At 46.6% G+C, this 13978-nt stretch overlaps 3 protein-coding genes across 5 annotated transcripts; 1 reads left to right on the forward strand and 2 right to left on the reverse strand.

The window, feature by feature from the left end:
* LOC127767835 (uncharacterized) lies at window positions 1–962 on the reverse strand. The gene has a single exon (XM_052293291.1). It carries the CDS (start codon window positions 906–908, stop codon window positions 291–293), a length of 618 nt encoding a protein of 205 aa, XP_052149251.1. The 5' UTR covers window positions 909–962; the 3' UTR covers window positions 1–290.
* Window positions 963–4917: 3955 nt separating this feature from the next.
* On the reverse strand, window positions 4918–8220 carry LOC127764989 (uncharacterized). Its single transcript, XM_052289771.1, has 6 exons — window positions 7960–8220; window positions 7797–7853; window positions 7395–7548; window positions 6423–6520; window positions 6276–6341; window positions 4918–5209 (listed from the first exon to the last, which is right to left on the reverse strand). Exons 1-6 carry the CDS (start codon window positions 8080–8082, stop codon window positions 5171–5173), a joined length of 537 nt encoding a protein of 178 aa, XP_052145731.1. The 5' UTR covers window positions 8083–8220; the 3' UTR covers window positions 4918–5170.
* A 2145-nt stretch (window positions 8221–10365) lies between these two features.
* Window positions 10366–13521, forward strand: LOC127765567 (transcription termination factor MTEF1, chloroplastic-like). Of its 3 annotated transcripts, XM_052290489.1 has the most exons (4): window positions 10366–11429; window positions 12047–12158; window positions 12476–12641; window positions 13462–13521. In XM_052290489.1, exon 1 carries the CDS (start codon window positions 10472–10474, stop codon window positions 11381–11383), a length of 912 nt encoding a protein of 303 aa, XP_052146449.1. In that variant the 5' UTR covers window positions 10366–10471; the 3' UTR covers window positions 11384–11429; window positions 12047–12158; window positions 12476–12641; window positions 13462–13521. The 3 variants fall into 3 exon arrangements, with proteins under 3 accessions (XP_052146449.1, XP_052146448.1, XP_052146447.1); XM_052290488.1 differs by lacking the exon at window positions 13462–13521 and having other exon boundaries at window positions 12473–12758; XM_052290487.1 differs by lacking the exon at window positions 13462–13521 and having other exon boundaries at window positions 12476–12758.
* The last annotated feature ends 457 nt before the right edge of the window (window positions 13522–13978 follow it).

Genomic DNA, 13978 nt, shown 5'->3' on the forward strand with positions numbered 1-13978 from the left:
TTCTTATTATTCCAACTTTTTAAAAATATAAAGTTATTTAAGCCAAACTTAAAGATCATTTAATTTATCAAGTTATAATAAGAGAAATAATAATTACATAATATTTTTAAATAAGATGGATGATCAAACATATATTAAAATTCAGCGATGTCATACGTTAAAAAACAATAACGGATAGAGTACTTAGGTTCACACAAAGTCCTCAAGGTACATATTTTTCAGTAGTTAGTTATTGGGTTGCTTCTGCTTCACACTACGGTGGCCATGGATGTGTGAATTGTGATGTGTCTCTACTTGGAGGAGAAGGCCTTGCGCACTCTGGAGCTCACCCTGGTCTTCCCCTTCCCTTGCTGCTCCTTGTCACCGCCGCCCTCCTTCGCGTCCGCCGCGGCGGTGGTGACATCAGCGGCAGCAGCAGCAGCCGGCGGCGGCACGGGCACCGGAATCCCCGGTGGCGGCCTCGTCGTCGTTGCCGCCACCTTCTCGGCGGCAGGTGCGCTCCCGGTCGTCGACGCATGTGCATGCCCATGGCGACGCGACGGTGGCGGCGGCCTTGCAGCCGGCGCCGACGGCAACACGACAGGCGCCGGAGCGTTGCCGCCCGCAGGCTTGGCAGCCGGTTTCACTACCGCCGGCGGCAGCACGACGGGCGCCGGAGCGTGGCCTGCCGCCGGTGGCAGCACCGGCCTCGGTGGGCCGCCGCCGTGCGTCGTCGTCGTCGCAGGCTGCATGTCTACTGTACTTCCAGGCGCACCACCACCACCGTCGTCGTCCTGGCCGTGGCGGACGCCGAGGCGGCGGAGAGGCCGGAACGCCGGGCGGGCGTGGAAAGCTCTCTGGAGCCTGTCACAGAAGCTCGGCGGCTTCTCGCCGGCGGCGGCGGCAGACTCCTTCTTCTCCGTCTGCATCCTGCACAAACTACAAACTAAGTCTTCAACTGCAGCGAAATGGAGACTGAACTCGTAGTGTTTATATAGGCCAAAAAAAAAAAAGAAGAAAAAAAATTACTAACTTACAAGCGAAGTGAACCGAATGGAGTGCATTGTGTTGTATCCCTTCTTTTTTTTTCTTCAGATACCCAGCGCACAAACTAAAAAGACGGCGTATCATGCATGAACCGACGAGAAATGGCATCGCATTCTCCACATCCACAAGACAAAAGGACAACAAAAGTGTCTCCTTTTAAACCGTCGATCTCCACCGCCAGCTTGACAAATTAGATGTTCAGTTAATGAATTAATTAACCGCGAAGAAGAGCATGACACAGTGTAACATAGATCACCACAAGTCCACTAATGTTCACACGTGGAGAAAAGTTTGGTGTAGCATGAAATTAATTAGTACTATTAATTCTTTAGATCTAATTCACATCCGCACGTTGCGCAACCTTTAGATCTAATTCTTTAGCTAGGCTCGATTCACACTTCGAGGTCATCCAATTTTACGTGCCCATACAACACATCCCATTTGCACATATGTTATTACTAGTATAACACAACTATAAATTAGCACATATTTTAATCTATCATGCATATGTACGAAACCCTAGCCGCCCGCCACCACCCACTCCCCCTCATCCTCCGCCTCGCCACCGTCGGAGCACGTTGCCTTCTCTAGGCGGCGAGCATGGGATGGTGGTAGTAGGGCCAAACCTTGGCGAGGCTCGCCTCCTGCGCAAGGGAGACGGTGAGGAGTACGACAAGCTGAAGGCGCGGGGCGCTGGTATAGTGTCGTCACGTCTAGATCCGGTGCGTGGTTGGATCCGGTGTCTCCGCGTCAATTTTGGCCAGGGTAGCAGTTGACGCACCTGCGGGTGTCGGGTGGCCGGCGTGGCTAGCAGCAGTGATAATAGGAGGTGGCGGGCTCCTCCACCTCCTGCCCCGTCACCGCTCGAGCCACTGGATGGCACCGGTGCAACCTAGGGAAGTCGCTGGATCTGGGGCCTCTGCCCTTGGTTCCGACTGTGGGTGACGGGCCTCCCACTGGCCGGCAAGCGGATGGTGGTGGCGGTAGAGAGGGCTCCCCCTCCTAGCGTGCGGACATCAACAATAGCTCCTGCTCACAGGGCAACGACAATGCCCTCGAGATGACGATGGCGCGACTGCAGCAGGCCGACCCGTTCGACGGAGTGGTGGCGACGCGGTTCCGCAGGCAATGGCATTGAGGGGTCTAGTGGAAGACGGTGGCAGTAGGGCTTTTGCTTTGCTGGTCAACAACGAGGGGTGATGGGCCACTGGTTTTGGGACATCCGGACATCCGGTGTCTCTGTTGGTGGTGATGGCGGTTCCAGTTCCTGGTGGTTGGGTGTGGCCATGATGCAGGAGAGAAGGTCATCTCAGCACGCTGCAATGCTAAAGTTTGCTTGCACACTTGAGAGCGGGCGCAACATCGATAGTTGGTTGTCTTCATAGTGGTAGGTTGGTGGAGGCCTAGGCAAAAGGGTGAATGGCGACGCTAGCGGGCGTCGATTCCTCCTTGGAGACGTCCTTTTGGTTTCTCTATCGTGCTGTGCTTGGAGCTAACCCATAGCAACTATGCTCCACTTTGGCTTCTATGGGTGGCTTTTGGGAATTTGGAGCTGCTGCGTCATGTTGACGAGCTTGGTAACGATGACTCAAAGCTATGGTCGGTTCTAAGAGGTTCTGTATGCTGTCCTTTAGGGAAGTCGGAGCTGCTACGCGGTTACAAGCTTGGCAACGATGACTTAAGTCAGAGTATAACTGTCATGTTTCGCTCCATTGTAGAGTTGCAAGCTTGTTGGTTTGCAAGTCTCTCCTGATCCCTAGCGTTTCTTGATCAAGTTGGAGTTGCCCGATCGCGTGGGTACCTATGTGATGACGATAATGCCATGTCTCCGCCCATGTGAGGGAGCCTTTGCTTGTCTTCTCGCTTGCTTCTTTTTGCAAATCTTGTGGTGAACAACATTTACTTAGTGAACCTAGCTGTTCTGCTTTTGCGGCCTTGTAGTTTAGGTTGGTTAGTTGTGAGTTTGTTGTAGTTGTGGTTTTTGTCCCTTTTTTCCTAATTAACTGTGCACTGTAAGGTTTAGTCTCGTTTTGTCCTTAGAATGAGTCACCTTCTAACGTCGATAACGGCCTAAACGTTCGAAAAAAAAAGACATGCGTTAAAAAGTCAATGACGTTAAGCGAATGCCCTTCTTGGTAGTTTTAAACTTTTTTTCCATACTTGTACACTTCGAATAAAACATGATCTTAACTACTTAAAAAATCTGCAAGTTTCTTATCATCACATGCGATTTTGTCGGTCGCCTTTTGGCATGCATATGACTGGGCCATGGAAACATGCTAGGCCCCATGTTTGCCACGTGCATAAGATAAGAGACTTAGCAGTATCGTACGTTGAGACGGCGAACCACATCCTCAACTGCGTGTTTGCTTGGCAGGTCTGGCTCCGTGTGCTGTCGCCTCCTGGATGGCTGCCCTCTCTCCCCCAGTGGCAACTGGTTCTAGGACTGGTGGCCGTCCTCCAGGGCCTACTTATCAGAGCATCTCCGTGCTACCTTTGACTTCCTGGTGCTCTTGGTCTCTTGGTAGCTGTGGAAGGAACAAAACTCTAGGGTTTTCGACTCTGCGCTCTCTTCTGTCTCCGTGGTTCTGGAGTCCATCCACTCGGAGGACCATCTGTGGTCTTTAGCTGGCATTACCGCTTTTGGGGATTTATTGGGAGTCTAGCGTAGATTGGCCCCTTCCCGCTGCTTGGAGTTTGTGTTTAGCCGCCGTAGTTTTCTTAGCTCAGCCTTTTATTTTGCCTTTTCTCCCTTCCCTTGTATAAGCTGGTCTAGCTGATTGCGTCGTGTAACTATAACTCTTTTCTTCTAATATATTAACGTGCAATTATTTTGCACGTTCGTGAAAAAGGTTTCATCGTATGTATAGCAGTTCTTGTTGGTGCGTGCGTGCGGTACCGTAGTCCTCCTTTTGGAATCGACAGCGCCGCCGCCCGATCCATCGTCCCGCCCAGCGAGGCTCCAATTGATATTGTTTTTGAGCGGGGCGAAGTGACCCCCGGCCGAGGCTCGGCGCGCTGTGGCCACCCCCAATAATGAGTCAATTTTTCCTGGGCACGCAAGTATCCAGCTCGCGTGGCCGGCCAGGCGTCGTGGCCTCCACCCTTGTCAACATCGGACGCAAACCGCGAAGCCGAAGTGGAGACATAAGAGAGTGGACTGAGCGGTGAGGGCATTGGGATGAGGATTCAGAACCCTAAGCCAAGGTACGTTGCAGTCGCGAACTGGCGAGGAAGCGGAGCGGTGCTGCAGGACGGAGCCACGGCGGTGAGGCTTCTCGATTTGGTTTTGCTCTAATCCTCAATCGTCTCATGGCCTCCCTCTCCTCACAAAATCGTAATCCTTGAGGTGCTCTCCATCCTAGCTCGCCGACGCCAGCCGTTACATTCTGGGTCGGCGCCGGCCTTCGGCTACTCTACTCGAGTGCAATCTCATGATCTCATCTACCACGACAGTGTTGTTGTGGATGCACTTCGGCGGCGGATGCAGCAGCATCGTCATCCGAGTCTTCAACACCCTGATCAACGCTGCGTTGCTATGTCTTCTCCAATCTCCATTGGTATGGAAAGCGCGGGCGTCTGCCACCGCTACCAGCGGGCACCACGATGACCACAAGAACCAATAACTGGCGCGAGGTGAACCAACCCAAGGTAGCAAGAGAGTCTCACAAGACAACTGCAGAAGCGCAACACACTGAATGTTCTGCAGTTCAAATTCTCTGACGCTATTCAGAACAAAACGTAAAGGTGTTGTATATAAGGGCAACAAATTGGTCCCTAGCACTAACAGGCCAACATATTCCATCTTAAGCCTCACAGCTCATAATCAAACCAAGATTGCCTTAAGGAAAAGAAGGCTGGTATCAAGAGCCTCTGCAGGACAACAATCAATCATCATAACAACATAATTCAGCTTTACTAAGAATCAACTGACTCTGTATAAATAACCAGGGTAAACAAAAGGGGTCAAGGAAATTGTAAGTTACTTGTCTCAAGATATAGTGCAAGTTTAGTACAGGTGCTGAAATATGATCCTCACAAAAACCAGACTTGTCCCATCTGCCGGGTAATTTTTCACTTAGTTCAGACACCATCTTCCAAGTGGTAAAACTTTAATAAGTACTAACTGAAGCACATAAAGGTTTCAGTGCAAGGGGATCCCTCCACCAGCATATTCAACCTCCTGCCAGCAGAGAATAAAACTCAATCAGTTCGAGCAACCACTGCTATATATATACATGGTATCAATCCATATAGATCATAAAAGTAAATAGTGGCAAACTAACATTCTAGACTTTCAGTTAGAAGTATCGGTGGCTAAGGGAGAAAGTTTATCAAAAGGGATAAAATTTTGGTCGCAATATTTACAATTTGTACCAGTAAATGTGTGCATACATTAAAAGAAAAAAGAGCCAAGTCTCTAACAGAAATTCAAGTTTGGGCTTTTGGCTATTTTGTTGAAGCAATTGACATAGCCAGAACAAAAAAAAAAAAAAGAGAGAGATGTGGATATCATACAGGTGAACATGAACCTGTTGTGACTAGTCGCCACACATCATGAATTGTACCATACAATATTTTAGGGGGAGTCTTCAAGCTATGGTACTTCTCAGTTCTAAATTCCTCAAAATGTTTCAATCTCAAATTTTGTATTATTTATCTTTGTTGGGCAAAAACTAACTGTGTATATATCCCAAGTTTCATGCCAATCAGGAGGTAAATAAACAATCTCACAAAACAAGTTTCACTGAGATTGGACAAATATCAAAAGGTTTTGTGCAGTTTGCAGGTTATAGTGAAGTTGCAGATGCCATGAACAGGTGAAGCAATTAACAGAACAAGCAACTGGTAGCAGCAAGTTGATTGAGTCCCAGTTTTCACAGTATTTGCCATCAATTATGCAAGGACGAACTACCTCCAGTCACAAATACTTGGTCGTTTTTAACATTGTCATGGGTTCCTAATTGTAACTTTACCAATAATTCTATTGTAATAGACTTGAAAACCCCAATAAAGTAATCATATTATAAAGTACTTTTTGAAACAAATCGACACATGACTCTCATATCCAATCTAAATATTTTTAGAAGATACCAATACTCAATTTTTTTAAAAAAAAAAAGACCGGATGTATGTCCAAAAGGACAAGTATTTCGTGATCAGAGAGAGTAACACACATTCCCAGTACAACAAACCTAAAAGTGACCAGATAAATTCAAGAAGTAATTTGGGTGGTATCAGCAACATACCCGAGCAGGAGCCAGTGAAAACACCCAATCTGATGCATTTGTTGGAAGAAGACCCAACGTATTGAGCTGTAGAAGAAGCAGCTAAGTGCCCAAAGTGCTTACAGAGAAACATGAAAATTCTGACTAAACCATGGTACTATAACTTACCTTCCATACACCTAAACCCATAGCTGCCAAGTTGAGAGCAATAAAGACCAACTTAGGTGCTAGAGTATCCACCCTTGGGTCCTTGAATGGTTCAAAAACTGCAAAAGTACAGAAGGTTTATTAAGGAAAAAAACTCAACACCTAGACTACAGTACTGAATGTCACGAGCATTTTTGTTGTCACAACTTCTGGTACATGGCTGCTAAAATATGGACAACATGAATGTGGACTGTAGCCAATCAATATCAGTCACAAGTCCAGAATAATACTTCATTGTTACATACAAGCAACTGAAGGTTCAATCATCATGTGCCAGAAGATAGAAGGCTGATGCGAGTTAATCATGAGCATTTTATGCAACAGAATAGCCATCTTTGCATATTTTTATTCAGGTTGACAGTGATATTCATTTTTACGAATCAGCTCCACTGTAAAACAAGCAACGTTATTAATCATTGATATGTCCAATTCTCTTGTATTTTCGTATACTTTTGTTGGTCTATTACTACAGTTCAGGTAAAGGTTTTTTTTTTTTTGGAAACGTAAGATGATTTTGTTATAAACAATATAGTAAAATTAACAACTATAATTTTAGGGATGATGTAGCATGAACACACATCTAAAAATTTCAGGAGTATGAAAAGCATCCACATTAATTTTTTAGCATAATATGCCTAGGTATTACATGCGCTTTACAGACAATCTAGGTGACAAGCAGCAGGTGACCAGGCATTAAGAATTCTTAACATGAATACACATCAGGTTGACCAACAAAAGATAGACCACAATATGGAAGCCCAGGTACAAGCAGCCAGACTACGCGGACGCCAGAAAAGAAATTGCATAAAAGAGGCTAAACTATTCATTGATCAGGAGCTCAGGACTTGCCAGTATGAATCGGTAGCACTAACACTGTTAATCTCGAGCTAAATTAGCAAGTGACACCAACCAAATATAGGCAGGAGGAAGTACCTTTGCCAACAGAGCGGAGGGCGCTGATGGGCTGCCACAGAGCGGAGAACGTGATACCTATGCTAAACAGGTGGACGGTGCTCCCGGCCATCCACATCATGAAACCCATCATCATCAGGTTCTTGAACGGCGCCTGCGCCACCTCCCACGCTTTCTGCCCACACCACGAGCACAGACAGTATAGTCAACACACACAGACCTAAAACCTAGATACCAGCATATGCAATTGCAAGCGAAATTTCGAGCACTCCGCGGAGATAACGAGGCAGCAAGATCTGACGCGTCCTAGATTCGACAGAATTCGTCGATTCACACCGAATTTCTCGTACAGCCATGGAAGAAATCTAAAACTCCGGATCTACCGTACAATCACGCAGGGAAAGAGGGGGAGATCGAGCTCACCTGCGCCTTCCACGCGGTCTCGGAATCCTTCCGCTGCCGCGCGCCGGCGGCGTCGTCCTGCGGGAGGCCAAGAGAGCACACGAGTCAATCCCGCGATCCAGGCGGGAGGGGGAAGAGAATAGAGCAGTTGGACGAAAGACGGGGGGGGAAGAAGAGGTAGTACCGCGTCCGGGGCGGATCTGGTGAAGCCGGGCGGGTCGGGGATGGAGGAGTGGGAGGAGGAGGAGGAGGAGGCGTCGTGGAGCTCCACCGCCCAGCGGCGGGCGAGGCCCTTGCCCTTCTCCATCGCCGGCGGCCGGTGAGGATGCGGGAGACGACGGATCTCCTCCGGCTCTCTCCGGGTTTGGGCTTCGTTGGCGATCGACTGTCGAGGGCGAGTCGACGGGGACTCCCAACACCAAGTTCCAATTAGTGAATCCCGTCAAATTACCGGAAGGCCCCTACCGCAAGTTGTATCTACGAGTTGCTCCCGGGTAAACTAGTACAGCAAGCACACAAGACTGGGCCACTTTGGGCCCAAATTAGGGCCAGGCCCATCCCATTAAAAGCCTTAGAGCCGTTTTTATGGACCTTCTTTGGAGGACCCTTTTTAAGAGCTTGTTTAGCATAGCTTCAACTCTGCTAGACCTTTTTAGGAAACTAGAGCACGGCCAAATAATTTCAGTTTCATCCAAAAAATAAGTGAAACAGGTTAAAGTGTTCTCGCAAAATGAATTAGAGAGATTGAGTTGGGTTTAGGCCTTAGAATATAGTACAACCTTTTTTTTAGAAGAGTAGTTTAAAGATGGAAAAATTACAACCAAATTTAAGCAAAGGACTTAAAAGAATTGGAAAAATAATTAGGTGCTTCTATCTTCTCTGCCCACAGCAAGACTTGGAGTTGGACGACACGATTGACGATGGTGATTGCACAATGAATTGCTGAAGATGTTGCCTTAGCACAAACTCAGTTGAGGCCTCACATCGATGGAGGTTAAGACCTTGGCATTCCATAGAAGCAATCAGCCACACACCTTGGATAAACATCACTAAAGCCGAAGAAGTTGGCCGACATTGGAGCAGGAGCATCGAGGATGATAGCCAAAACATTGATTGACAATGAGGACAAAGATTGCATGACATACTGCAGAAAATGGCACCAAGGAGCTTACCCAAATGAGCCCTCCGCTGACTAGAGGTTAAGGCTTCTAAGGTATTGCTCAAAACTCAGTTACCTGTCAAATTGTTGTCAACGACAAAGGAAAAGACGGTTGCCCTTGTACAAAGCTCACTAGAGATAGGTGATATGGCTGGCACAACCTTGACCTTACTAGATCTGGCGCGGTGGTGGAAACTAGCACGTAGACTATGAAGAATGCCACCAAGAGGAGCTCCTATGCACTCTCCGTGGAAACCAGGGCAAGGATGACCAGCCCCGATGACCTCCCTGGGAACCAAAAGAATAAAGCTACCCAAATAACATGACCTAATGAAAAGATCTGACTATATATTTTTTAAAAGGAATCAACACGAGACTGTGTTATTTCATTAAAAATAGAGGGAACAAAGTATAACCCTTAGGGGTAACGAAAGAAAGAAACTGGAAAAGAAAGATCTGACTATTACTGTGGATTTACAAGGAGGGTGGAGACCCAACCCCTCTACCTCCCATCACCAATGACAGGGCCATAGGAACTGAGGAGAAAGAGGGGTTGAGGAGGAAGAAAAAAGCCTTTCTCTCTCTATCATCTAGAGTTCACGAGAACAGTTAAGAAACCTTGAGACGATTGTTTTCAAGGACTCGTAAAGTCACGTTTGGAAGAGCTAGATGTTCTTGGAAGTTGATGACTGATGGGAATATAGAGATCCCATGTTTTCCAGCTTCCGATTAGTAGTTCATTTTTAAATTCCATAGTTACTAATTCTTATAATCTAGATAGAGAGCTGAGTATTCTGGATTCTAGAAGTAGTTGCGGCTGCAATAAAGCCCTGAAGCCAAATAGGGCATATAGATGTATTTGCTTTTGAATTTTATTTTGAGAATATTTTTCTCTGCCACTTTTGTTTCGCGGCCTGGTTAGCTTTACACAATTGCTATGAAACTCTATTAACTTGTTTGTTCAAGAGCTAAGACTACATTGTTCTTGCCATATGGGTGTCTCGTGTTTCTTTGTTACGAGTGTTAAATAAGCAGTGCAATGGCTCTTGTATTTTTGACTTTTTGTCTCTCGAGAGGACATTCCCTCATTTTAGACATTTGTCTCTTATAGGCATTGCCACATAGTCCTTCTCATTCTATCACTCGACTTTGATCCCATGCATGTCCCTACAGCTAAAAGAAAACACTCGCATTGCTTGTGGCCATGAATTTTCGCTCCCATTTTACAGCTCTCCCCACAGCAAACGACATTGCAGGCTTGCAGCGGTAGAGCTCAACGTGTGGCTGTGCTTTTCCTTCCCCCACGCCATTGCACCGGACCAGCTTCGCATCTTCCCCTCCCACTCCCAGCAGCGAAGGAAAAATCCCGGGAGATCACAGCTGGCCCAATCACGTCTCCCCGCGCCACCCCCTATCCACCTTACCCCACCCCTCCTTATCCTCCTCCCTCCTCGCCACCCGCCAAAAAAAAACCATCTCTCTCTCGCGACCTCTCCCCGTGTTCACCACGCCGTCCCCGAAGTTTACAGTCTCCACCATGGAGGAGGTCCTGCTGCGCCACGCCCGCCTCCCGAGGCCCACCGCGCCCACCGCGCGCCGTAGCCGCCGCCTCCGCGTCGTCGCCGTCGCGCTCCGGACCAGGCCCACCAGCCTCGCCGTCCCGGGCTTCCCTCCCGCGCCCGCGCCCGCGCCCGCGCCCGAGCACGTGCTGCTGCCGTCGCCGTCCGTGGCCGCCGGCGCCGCCGAGGTGCTGCTCGCCGCGGGGGTGCCGCCCGCCGACCTCAGGCGGGCCGCGGGGATGTGCCCCGAGCTGCTGTCCGTGCCCGTGGGGACCATCACGGCGGCGCTGCGGTTCTTGACCGACGAGGCGGGGGTCCCGGCGGAGGACCTGCCGCGGGTGCTGCGGCGGCGGCCCAGGCTGCTGGTGTCCCCCGTCGCCGCGCGGCTCCGCCCCACGCTCTACTTCCTCCGCGCGCTCGGCGTGCCGGACCTGCCGCGCCGCGCCGACCTGCTCTCCTTCTCCGTCGAGGACAAGCTCCTCCCGCGGATCGAGTTCCTCGAGTCGCTCGGCCTCCCCTCCCGCGCCGCGCGCTCCATGGCGCGCCGCTTCCCGGCGCTCTTCTACTACGGCATCGACGGCAACATGCGGCCCAAGGCGGAGTACCTCCTCGGCGACATGGCCCGGGACGCCGACGACCTCTTCGAGTTCCCGGAGTACTTCTCCTACGCGCTCGCCACGCGCATCGCGCCGCGCCACGAGGCCTGCGCCGCGCGGGGCGTCAGGATGCCGCTGCCGGCCATGCTCCGGCCGGGCGACGACAAGTTCAGGGCCACCCTCGCCGGCTGCGTCGGCTCCACGCCGCCGCGGAGGCGGTCGCCGCTATGGCACGCCTACTGGGTGGACGACGCCGGCGAGGTGGAGGAGATCGGGGCGGCGTCGCAGCCGTGACACGCGACGCGACGCGACGTGAGCGCGGCATGTGCATTATTTAGTAGTAAGTAGCGGGTGTTCGTTGCCTGTGTAAGCTGTGCATAAACCACATTGTCATCATCTCTGTAAGTAACATAAATCATCCGGTTGATTTCTCCTGTTAATCAATCATCAATGGAAGCTCTTATAGTTCACACTGATATACCTTCAGCTAATGGCAATGGGTCCTCATTACACTCTTTAAGGTAGTATACTAGATAGATTTCTTAGATCAAAATGGAACAGGTTAGTCGCAGTTCTGAACAACCTACATATATAGCTCTCAATCTCTCATCAATTTGAGTCATTCCAATTTTTATAGGCTCAATACTTCAAATCCGTTTTGGTAGTCATTTCAGCAAAAATAAAACTAAAACAACTAGATCTACAACTAGATCTTGATAAAAACTAAAACAAAAATATTCCTTTACCTCAGCACCATAACCCTTGGCGTTGAGACTCAATATCTCAGCACCAAATCCATTTGGTGATGACACCTCTAACGTAAAACTTAAAATGATACTACACGCAACTAGATAAGCAAGTGAATGTGGTGCATTGGTAAGTGGTCTTGTTTTGTCATTAAGATCATAGTTTGAATCGTCACTGTAGCATGATTATTATTATTTTTTTTTTGACAAGAGGCTGGGAGCTATTCCGAAGTGACAAAACCAAGCTGAGAAAGTCATGGCAGTGAAACCGAAGAGGTGGCGCCAAGATGTTGGGTGTCAGTACCCAGGTCCATAAAACTAAGGTAGAGGTTCGATTTTGGTTATAGTTTTATCAAGATCTATTTATAAAAATAAGTTTTATCAAAAGGTCAAAGTGTCAAACTAGTATAATAAAGATAAACATATACCAGTCAAAAGTAAAAGAATGAGATAAATCTAGTCTAAAAGAAAACTAACGTTAAAAAATCTCGAATTATAATTCATTTTTTTATTTATAGTATTAAAGAATGTTGCAGTTTATGGCGACTAAATTAAGATCAGACAACCCACTCATAAAAAAAGAGTCATGTTCATCTTGAGCCGTAAACTTGACCAAGTTCATTGCACCTTTGTGTAGCAGAAACGGAAATTAAGATCAGACAGTTCACTCATAACAAAAGGAGTCATGTTCGTCTTGAGCCGGAAACTCGTCCAAGTTCAATGTACCTTTGTGGAGCAGTGGAGCAGAAACGGGAATATCATACGGAGTACAAAACAGTGAATATAGATGAAGATTTGTTTAGCAGGTGAAAATATGTCCCAGTCTCTAATGTATACACGGTAAGACGATGGAACCAAAATGTCACGGTATCTTGTTGCGACACAGGAATTTGCGTAATGGATCGAACAACCCAGATAATGCACTTTCTTTTTTCCCCCTTAGAAACACGCTACAAACGGTGAGCTTACAACAATGCATGCTCACTCCATGAATACGCACAAGCACTCTACCCCTGTAAACACTTCTAAAAGATTAGACTATTACATCTTAATATTAATATTAACGAAGTCATCACATATTTCTAGCTATTTAATGGATGTAACATCTACTTCTCAAAGCATAGTAATTAGTCGTAAATGCCAACACTGTAGGTCAAGTCTAAAACTTAAATCCAGATAGGTTAGTTCCACTCTAAAAAATCTTAGGGCATGCTCATTTTGATATCATTTTAAATCATATCATTATTCGGTAAAATTAACAAGTTTATTTTCAGATAATGGTAATACTTAGGAAGTTTTGGTAACATCACATTTAGCCTATCCTACTAAAATTTAGCAATATTATTAAACTAAAATTTTGGTATTACTAAATTTTGAAAAGGGTTCATTTTGATACTAATTGTAAAAACATAAACGATTTTTGTGTACGAGACCTTACGATTTTTATAAACGGGCAACAACTTGCCGCATTTAGAAAAATCAGGTAGTATTTTCACATACGGCTCCTTAAGACGCCCATATGAAAAAAATCGATTTTTCCATACGGGCTCTTAAGTGGTCCGCATACAAAAATAAGCCGATTTTGCTAAACATCACACGGGTGATTTTTTCGTTGATATTTGACAGATTTTTGCCCCTACAATTATGCGCCGAGATCAGTACACGATTCTGCGTCGATGTTGTCGTGAGGTGGAGATGATACCTCGTGGGTCCCACGTTTGCCGCTGATCACGATTCACAAGAAATTTACATCCTAGCTACGTGTAAATATCCTATATAACTAAAATAAAATATAAAATTACAGTACTATTTAACTAAAATTGTATATGTAAATTCAGTTGATATTAATTACAATCCTATTTAACTAAATTTATATTTGTAAATTCAGTTGATTTAACATGTAAGTGCACTGTAATTTTGATAAAAATATTATGTAAGTAAATATGTACTTATTATTTTCTTTAAAATATAAAATTACAGTCCTATATAACTAAAATTACATTTGTAAATTTAGTTGATTTGACATATAAGTGCACTTTAATTTTCATAAAAATAATGTGGAAGTAAATATGTACTTATTATTTTCTTTAAAATATAAAATTACATTCTTATATAATTAAAATTACATATGTAAATTTAGTTG

This window comes from Oryza glaberrima, chromosome 3, assembly GCF_000147395.1.
Source record: "Oryza glaberrima chromosome 3, OglaRS2, whole genome shotgun sequence".
NCBI classification, from domain to species: domain Eukaryota; kingdom Viridiplantae; phylum Streptophyta; class Magnoliopsida; order Poales; family Poaceae; genus Oryza; species Oryza glaberrima.